The sequence below is a fragment of the Osmerus mordax genome, chromosome 5 (assembly GCF_038355195.1).
Source record: "Osmerus mordax isolate fOsmMor3 chromosome 5, fOsmMor3.pri, whole genome shotgun sequence".
NCBI classification, from domain to species: Eukaryota; Metazoa; Chordata; class Actinopteri; order Osmeriformes; family Osmeridae; genus Osmerus; species Osmerus mordax.
Window position 1 is genome coordinate 4,254,325 of NC_090054.1, and position 9,610 is coordinate 4,263,934.

The window sequence follows — 9,610 nt, forward strand, 5'->3', positions numbered from 1 at the left end:
ATGACAACACATTGTTGCAAATTCTATACAGAATATTTAGAATTTTAAGTATTTTAAAAGTAAATCATGTATGTTATAAAGTAGTGTCTGGAACCAACTCTAACGTTCAGTTTAGTCCCAGAATAATTAAGAGCATTTGGTAAGGATCTGTTTCTATTTTTTTTATATATATTTTTATGTTAGACATTCTTGTAGGCCTATCACAGTTGTTAAAGTAAAATAATACATATGGAGTGCATCACTTGTCTTGTAAACGACATGTCCATTAAACAGGTATGCTTCGGTAATGGCACTTTTGCATCGCTGAAGTGCAGTACTGTCTGTCGTCTTATTTGTTGAGATTAGCCATCATTAAAAGTAAAGATTTTCCAAACATTATCAAATCTTTCCATAGAATTTCAAGATGCAATTGATCAATAATTCAAAGTTACATAATTATATGACAATTATAATAGCACGATTCGAATTAACAAAAATATAGTAAGGCCATCAGATAAATATTTTTGATACATTTGACAAATATATTTAAGCCAAAGGAAATCAATTCCATGTTCATGGCTCAGTAATCTATATTATGTTCATGGCTCAGTAATCTATATAATGTTCATGGCTAAGTAATCTATATTATGTTCATGGCTCAGTAATCTATATAATGTTCATGGCTAAGTAATCTATATTATGTTCATGGCTCAGTAATCTATATAATGTTCATGGCTCAGTAATCTATATAATGTTCATGGCTAAGTAATCTATATTATGTTCATGGCTCAGTAATCTATATAATGTTCATGGCTCAGTAATCTATATTATGTTCATGGCTCAGTAATCTATATAATGTTCATGGCTCAGTAATCTATATAATGTTCATGGCTAAGTAATCTATATTATGTTCATGGCTCAGTAATCTATATAATGTTCATGGCTCAGTAATCTATATTATGTTCATGGCTCAGTAATCTATATAATGTTCATGGCTCAGTAATCTATATAATGTTCATGGCTAAGTAATCTATATTATGTTCATGGCTCAGTAATCTATATAATGTTCATGGCTCAGTAATCTATATTATGTTCATGGCTCAGTAATCTATATAATGTTCATGGTTCAGTAATCTATATTATGTTCATGGCTCAGTAATCTATATAATGTTCATGGCTCAGTAATCTATATAATGTTCATGGCTCAGTAATCTATATAATGTTCATGGCTCAGTAATCTATAAAATGTTCATGGCTCAGTAATCTATATAATGTTCATGGCTCAGTAATCTATATAATGTTCATGGCTCAGTAATCTATATAATGTTCATGGCTCAGTAATCTATATAATGTTCATGGCTCGGTAATCTATATTATGTTCATGACTCAGTAATCTATATAATGTTCATGGCTCAGTAATCTATTTTATGTTCATGGCTCAGTAATCTATATTACGTTCATGGCTCAGTAATCTATATTAGGTAAGTAGACACCAATGGGTATTATGTTGAAACATAATGCATTGTAGGCTATCAGTTTATTTTCTATGACAGCACAGTTTTTGCAGTTTTGTAATGGCTTTCGAAAGACAACATTTCAACAAAAATGAAATAAGCAAAAACATTTTAAATTGTTAATAGCCTAACATTAGAATTGCATGATCAAATCATTTTTGTCTCCTCTCTCTAATGCACATATTAGTTAGGCCCAGATGAAACACAGGTGCAGCTCACACTGTTGTTTGGAAGATGTGGTGAAGTGTTTATGGTTTTCTAATAAACGCTGACATGATACGACAGTTCAACCACAGTTTAATCGACCGATCATTTATGGTACGGATGACTTTGAAAACATTGTTTAATGATGATGATTTATGATGATTATGACGGTGTTTGTTTTTTAAATAAACGGTGACAACCTTTTCCATATTTACCACATTACACAGTGTATTCTAAATAATGCTTCCTAATAAATGCACATTTAGAAAAATTACTAAATATTCACAAGGGAAGCTTAAACAACACTTTATTGAGATTTGGTTAAGAACAAAAATGTGTGATAGTGACTTAATTAATTTAACTTAAAAAGCAATGGCCTAATGCAAGTGGACAAAGGATCAAGGATATTGATTACACCTTTACAGGACATTATAACTACTGTGCTTTCACACCATCAAATCATTGCAACATATAATGAAAAAGTAGTTGCTCTTCACTGTCATGAACAACCACTAACAACCACTAACAACATTGTGAAAATATAACACTTAGATTACAGGAAGATTATTGTTACAAATAATTCTGCCACATATTGAAAATGTTTTTTGTGCAAGCTGAGGTGATGTATACTGGAAACATGGTGAGACAATGAATATTCATTGTACATATTAGTGGTTTTCTCACACATCAACTGTTAGTATCCTGACATTGTATATATCTAGAAGTTTCCAATCAAAATATAGTTTAATTGCCTTTATATCTAAACCTATTACTCTTTCTTTAAATCAAATAATGAATACTATGAACTGTACATTGAAAGACAGTGTTTGGCAAGCTTCTCTCATATAACATAACAGCAACAGAATAGCTGTCATTTCAAATAATGTAGTAAGATGAAATGATGACATTTTTTTATTTAAATTAAATTGTCCCAACACGTATACTTGCTTAAAATAGGAAGATAGAACCCTAAAAGTGCTTTTATCTTTAAATGGTAAAACACATGAAACAGACACAAATAAAAGGTCAAATGTTTTACTTCTGCTCCATGTTCATCTTTTAATCATGTTTTCATGTGTTGTTATTGTGCAGCAGAAACAGCATAGTTCCAATACATAAATAGGGGAGTGTAAGTGTGTGCAAGACCACCTTCTTGTGGACTCAGGGAGTCAGGTGGCTGAGCGGTTAGAGAATCGTTTTCTTTTTTTACAAATAAACACAAAAGCCATTATCTGGGTATGACTGCATAAAGCTACTGATTTACTTGTTATCATAAGTTCAGCATACCTGACTGTCTTCAACCCAATAAAGCTTCTTTGGGATGAAGATTGAATGGCTGTTTACTGTATGAACGTATGGCTGCCTCATCTGCATAATGTCAATGTGTCTGTATTGACTACATGATATTGTCTCATAATAGTGACAGGAACAGATTCTGTCGGTTCTGAGGAAAATAGAGGTCTGAGCAGATGCTAGATGTGTGCATCTAGTAAACTAACCAGTGTGTATGTACATTTTCAATGAACCCCATGATTGTATACTATTAATACTACTAATAAATCTACTTCTAATACTGTCATATGTAAAAACGACAAGAAAGACATATGTCATTCTATCAACTAAAATAAAATGGGAACACATTTATTTTTTCTTTAAAAAAATCTTTAATCTTATTATAATTGCATGATAGAATTGAATGTTTTTCTCTCTGGCACATACTAGTTGGATGAAACACAGGTGCTGCTCACACTGTTTTTGAAACTGTGTAGATGGAAGTTGTGGTGAAAGCGTTCATGGTTTTCTAATGAAGGCAGTGATGTTACTTATTGGAAACATGGTGAGACTGTTTAACCACAGTTGGATTGACAGATGATTAATCATATGCATTAGACCGTATTTATTTCACTCTAGCCAAAGTTCGATTTAACTTGTTGAACATGCTCCCAAACAGTTGGTCCAAGTCAATTTGTATAGCTTATCTTTTTACGCAACTTAGAGAAAATACTAGTCAATTATCTAAACAAATAGAGGATTAAAGCAAGGTGGACACGTGACATGAGGTTAGATTAACTTTCTGAAACCACACACCCCATTACATCTTCATCTCTCTGCCCACACTGAACAAAGACCTAAACAACTTCAGTTACGACAGTTGACTGTTTAATGGTGTAGAAATGTTCCTTGTTTTCAGTGCTTTTACGTCTGTCCTTTGCTTAGGTGAGTATTCCACACATACTGTAAATGTGACATTGACAGCTGTGTTCACAAGCTAAAGTTTGATTTTTTCTCTGGTCAACAGCTGTAGCTGGAGACCAGTTGTTCCAGGAGCCAAAGTCATGGATAAGCATAGAGGATGTTAGTGTCTCCTTCAGCTGCAGAGGCACTGAGCAGTGTGGTGGTTCTTATGTATACTGGTACCAGGAAAGAGCAGGGGAGCCTTTTGTTCTGATTCTAGTTATTCATAACAATAATGGAAACATTTATTCACGTTTCGGTCATCCTCAAATAGATGACTTCTCAGTCTTGAAAAGGGAGAACAACTATGAGTTGGAGATTAAGTCAGTTAAACGGTCCCACTCTGCCACCTACTACTGTGCCTGCTGGAGGAGGGGTAGGCCCCACAGTGACAACTGTCTCTGATACCCTGTTCAAAAACTGTCTGGGCTTCATCTAGATAGATTTGATTTCTGAGCAGTCTCAGTCATGCAGGGTTGTTTCCAAAGCTCTTCCCACTTTACGAGTACACAACAGCCAGCTACCCAACAAAGTTCCACAACCCTCACACATATAGAAGGCTGGTGGATAATAATGCAATCCTCCAAGTACAGCCAATTCCAACAGCATGGGTTGGTACCAACCTGACCCACTCTCTCTTTCAACCTTTTTCTGCATTTTAAAACTTCCCAAAATAATATATGTCTTGGAAGGAGATAATGTTAAGGGTGATCTACTGGAATTTTAGTTATGTCGAGAATGCTTTCATCCTGGCCGTTACCAAGTAGTACAAATTCCAGCAAATTCCAAACTGTTTAAAAGGGCCAAAAGCACATCAACCAGGCTATGGAGTTTGATTTAGAAGCAATTGTTGTAAATCCTATTTGGGATCCTTTTCCAATTACTGCTTTATAATTTGCCTTGAGGAGTTATGTGTAAACCATTTAAGCCATTTTTCAGGTCAGACCCAAGTGTACAAATATAATTAACATTTTATTACTGATCCAGTGTATATTTTGAAATATGTGACGGATGAATTTCACAAACGAGTGAAGACAAACTTAAACCGTAATCTGTCATGTAGTAACATAACTGTCTACATAGCAGAACACAGCCAGGAAGTGCCTCAGTCTGGCTGAGAAGTTCAAATGTGATGGTGTGGGATTACTATTATAGAGGCGTGCAGACTCCCTTTTATAGAGGAGTGGTACACTTACAAGTGAAGTGACAGCAATGACTGTGTAGAGGATACATAGTAAATGGTCTCACATTAAATGGAATAATGGAAAACATCTGGTAGGTGGAATAATCATACATTTAGCAAGGCCATATCAGGCCCAATTATTTCTTATGTGGTCTAACAATGTTTACATATGTTTATGTATGTAGAAATATGTATGTACGCAGTTTACCTTTGCTTTAAATGGTGCTAGTTTATACATGAGATATTTAGATTGTTGAAATAATGAATAACCACGCCTATACCCCTGACTGCATCCAACAGCCAACTTAAAGGTATGGGGCATTTCACTGTGGACTACGTCTTTGGTCCTGGGACTAGACTTTACGTTACTGGTAAGATATAATTATTTGTATTATCAAGTTTACATTATCATTTAGTGAATCTTTCTATGTGGTAATGTTTGTAAAATATAGCATGTTACCAGACAAATAAACATTTAAAACATTTAATTGATACTCTTCTTCAGGTGTTGTACTAGAGACCTTAAATGCCCACAATCAATGAAATGATGTCTAAATAAAGTATTTTGTAATCTTCACACCTTTGTTTATTAAGTAATTTTAAGGACAGTGATTTTAAGTAAAATGTTGTTCATGAGTGAAGCCATCACATCTTTAATCATTATGATCATCAAGTGTTTCCCAGAGCCCAGAACACTACCCAGAATGTACAAGGATGGATTTAATGTAATGTAAATTATCTTGCATGCAGTTTGTTTTTGTGTACATACAGTGGCTGTAATGGACATATTTTATTTTATTTTCAGGCACAGTTCAAAATCTACATTATGTAAAAGACTCAAGCAATCTGCAGTGAACTTAATATTTTTTGCACATTTTAATTTCACATACTGTACTCAATGATGAATTAGAGTGGTCGTATTTTCTTCTTCATTTATCTTACCATCAGACAACCATGTAAAAAAACCAAAAGTGACGGCCTATCAAGCTCCCAAGAACCAAACAAATAAGAGGACAACCCTGCTGTGTCAGGCCAGTGACATGTTCCCAGACTTGGTGACATTTTCATGGAAAATGGAGAGAGAAGACGGCTGGTTGGTGGAGGTGCCTGAAGCAGAGAGAGAAGAGCTGGAGCAGAGGGAGGACGGGAGAGTGACTAGTGTGATCATCATCAAGAATGAAGATGCTAAATCAAAAAAGTACAGCTGTACTGTAAAGCATGAAGTGGCTGTTGCTGACATAACAAAAAGTAAACAAAGAAGATTTATTTTTATTCAATTCATGTACCTATTTTCTCATCTCTTGATAGGACAAAAAGTAGGCTCACTTAAGTATATTTATCTATTCAAAGTTATTTACAATTTATATTTTTTTTATTCTCAAATTACTTTGTCACAGAATTATAATATTGCTCTGGCCCATATAATTTATCTCAGATGAATCTTCTTTTACCACGGCTGCCTCTACACCAAAAATCATACACAAGTCTCTCACGCTATCCGTATTCTTGATGGTTGAACAAATGTATAGTTCAACTGTAAATTGTTTATAAACAATACATACTTTGTCTGTATTTTATAGAATATTTTTCATTTAATAATTATGCTTAGATGGGTTGATGTAAAGTGCTATTGGCTTTAATTTCATGGTTATTAAAAAAACATGTTAGAATGCTGTTTATTGAATCATATTTATCAGTAGATTTCATGTTCTTTTGTTTCTTGAAAAGTACGCAATTCATCATTACCATCACATGAATCTTTATATGTTGCCTTGGGAGAAATAGATTGATTGGTCAGTATATGTCAATATGTATGGTATAATTTAATTTATTTCTTTTCCAGAACTCTTGCAGTTCATGTGCAGTGTGAACCTGGCCTCTCTGGTTTATACTGTGATGATAGTGAAGAGCTTGGTGTACTGCTGTGGGCTCTCCCTCCTGCTGCTCCTCAGGGACAACAAGGGAAGTCGACCACACACCCAGAGAAATGTTCTCTAAACTCTACAGGTAGTTAAAAATTGCATTCCTACTACAGCAGATTTGTCCATATCTTGCCTGTTGACATTTGGCATTGGGTGGAAGTGGGACATACAGAAATGGGTAGACATGAATAATTGTGCACGTTGAGTAGTCTTCTGGCAGTATTTTCCGTTGGACAAAAATGATGTCCACTCTGTCAAGTGGCATCCGGCGGGGTCTGGAGAAAATTAGAATATGTAGTGGGAACAAAGTGTTGGAGGTATTAGGAAACAGTCTACATCATTTAAGTGGACTCATTTGGTTCTTGTCTTAAAATGTTATACTTCTGTATTTTTTAAGAAATATGATTTAAAAATAAATGTTATGGGCTATTATATGTAGACCAATTGATCATGTGTATACATTTATATTTGTAATTTATATTTTATACCAAAACCAATACTATTTTGAATGAATTTACATTGGGTATCCCATCACCCTATTAATTAACATTACTGCACATCTCAAATGCTGTAAATGTTTTAATGTACAATATCTAAATGGTATACATTGTTTTACATGTCAAAGAAAGTATTAAAATTTTAAATAAAGCTCTGTGTTCATTTAGCAGCTCTGCTGTGTTCTTAGACACATCCTCATAACGATCGCCTGAAAGATAACCTTCTAACACAGATGTTGATCTGTAGTCTGACCTATATGTAATGGATTTTTAGGTGTGTTTGCGTCACACTATGTTATCTTATATATACATGACATTAAAGCAAATCTATATTATTATTTCTTTTCCCACCCTAACTCATCCCTCAATTTTTGCACTGAACGTTGGTGTCTTGGTCACGATTGCATTGCTTGTATTGGTTTTTGCGTTCCGTTGCATGGTTTAGGTTTAATTTAAGGAAGACAAGGACCTTACCAGTAAACTTGTTAGCCAGTTTTCAAAAAATAAATGTCAGGCGTAGGCCTATACGTTTTTTGGGGCATATTTTACGTTTGCAGATGGTAGTGTTTGAATAGCTGACATGTTTTAATCAGCTTGTTTCAGAGGGGGTTCTCTATTAATGAATGAACACAATAGAATACATGCTTAAAATATCACTAAAAGGGAAATACTTTAAGTTTAAGTCATATAGGTAAGTGACGTGGAAATAACATTACACTGTTGAAATTATGAAGATGGGTAATGATTATGGATTAGTGATGATGGGAAAGGGGACCAATTGTTTGACACATAAAATCTCAGACCATCTGAAATTACCAATAGTAAAATTACACAAGATAATAGGGGGGAAATACATGGTATAAAAGGAAATGTCCGGAGAAAAAATCTTTAAAAGCTTGTTACAGCTCAGGGTAACATTTCATTTATATTCATCTTTATGTTCAGGTCGATTAGCGCTCCCGCTATCAATTAATGGTGTCACATGATCCGTGCCTTTAAATATGATTCTCTCCCTGTGTAGTTTGTCCATGATATCAAGTGCGCGACCCTCCACCACCCCGTCGCCGCCCGGTTCCTGTCTCAGTCTTCGGCTCGATTGGTCGTCGGCTGCCGCCACCGCCACCAGTGTCTGGACTCCGTGGGGGATTCTTCTTCGGGCGTTGGGCAGGCGCCCGTTGATCTATATAATTCCCCATGGGGTTCAAGCGCCAAACACCATAGTACATTTATTATTCTGTAATAAACATTACAGACAAACATTAATTTCAGCTCTTGTCCGCTCTTATCCAGAGCGTCTGCTAAATGTAAATGCGACTTACAGTAAGTACAGGGACAGTCTCCCAGAGGCAAGTAGGGTGAAGTGCCTTGCCCAAGGACACAACGTCATGTGGCAGAGCCGGGGATCGAACCAGCAACCTTCTGACAACAAACCAGACAAACTATTAGCTGCTGCCACAGGTACATTTACGAGCTGTCTGCTTGGTTCTTGCCATTTTGATACTTGTCTTCTCGTCTACGAGTTTGAACGATAAGGAAGTATGGTCGGCTTGTCGTCCGCTGATTGGACATCTCTCCCGAGCAGACAGAACGGACGTCCGTTCCCGCCACACTTTAAACCTTCTGGCTCCGTCCCCATCTTCCATCCGTTGCACCGCTGCGCGGTGGCGGGCAGGTGATTAATGAATGTGTAAATTAAACTAATTTCTGTATTTAAGAACGTGCTTGTGACTTAGAGCGTGTTCACACCAAAGACAACCCATACATGAATACAAGCATTCAAATATGTAAAATCGCTGAGCATATTGACCAAAAGCAATTGAGCCATTTCCAGACTTTCTGTAAGGAATGCATCCGCTTCTACAACGTTTGTACGCGGACATGCAGCTTGAGCAGCACAGTAAAACATTTAGGTTTAGTGGCGGAACTTAATGAATGGGTTTCAGTGTGGCTATAAGTCTTGGTTTATATATGTATTGTAGCTTTCCTTTAAAGAGTCCACCAAACTTGATAAGAATGGAAAGACAATGCGCTTTTGAAGAGTGTAGTGGGTGGCTCTTAAAAGAGCCTTTGGGGAAA

The 9,610-nt window shown here is 35.7% G+C and overlaps 1 protein-coding gene across 1 annotated transcript; it reads left to right on the forward strand.

Annotated features, from left to right (window-relative positions):
- The first annotated feature begins 5,419 nt into the window (after positions 1 to 5,419).
- Positions 5,420 to 7,589, forward strand: LOC136943386 (immunoglobulin lambda-like polypeptide 5). Its single transcript, XM_067236673.1, has 3 exons — positions 5,420 to 5,486; positions 6,064 to 6,363; positions 6,959 to 7,589. The coding sequence occupies exons 1-3, from the start codon at positions 5,429 to 5,431 to the stop codon at positions 7,111 to 7,113; spliced, it is 513 nt and encodes a 170-aa protein (XP_067092774.1). The 5' UTR covers positions 5,420 to 5,428; the 3' UTR covers positions 7,114 to 7,589.
- Positions 7,590 to 9,610: the final 2,021 nt, after the last annotated feature.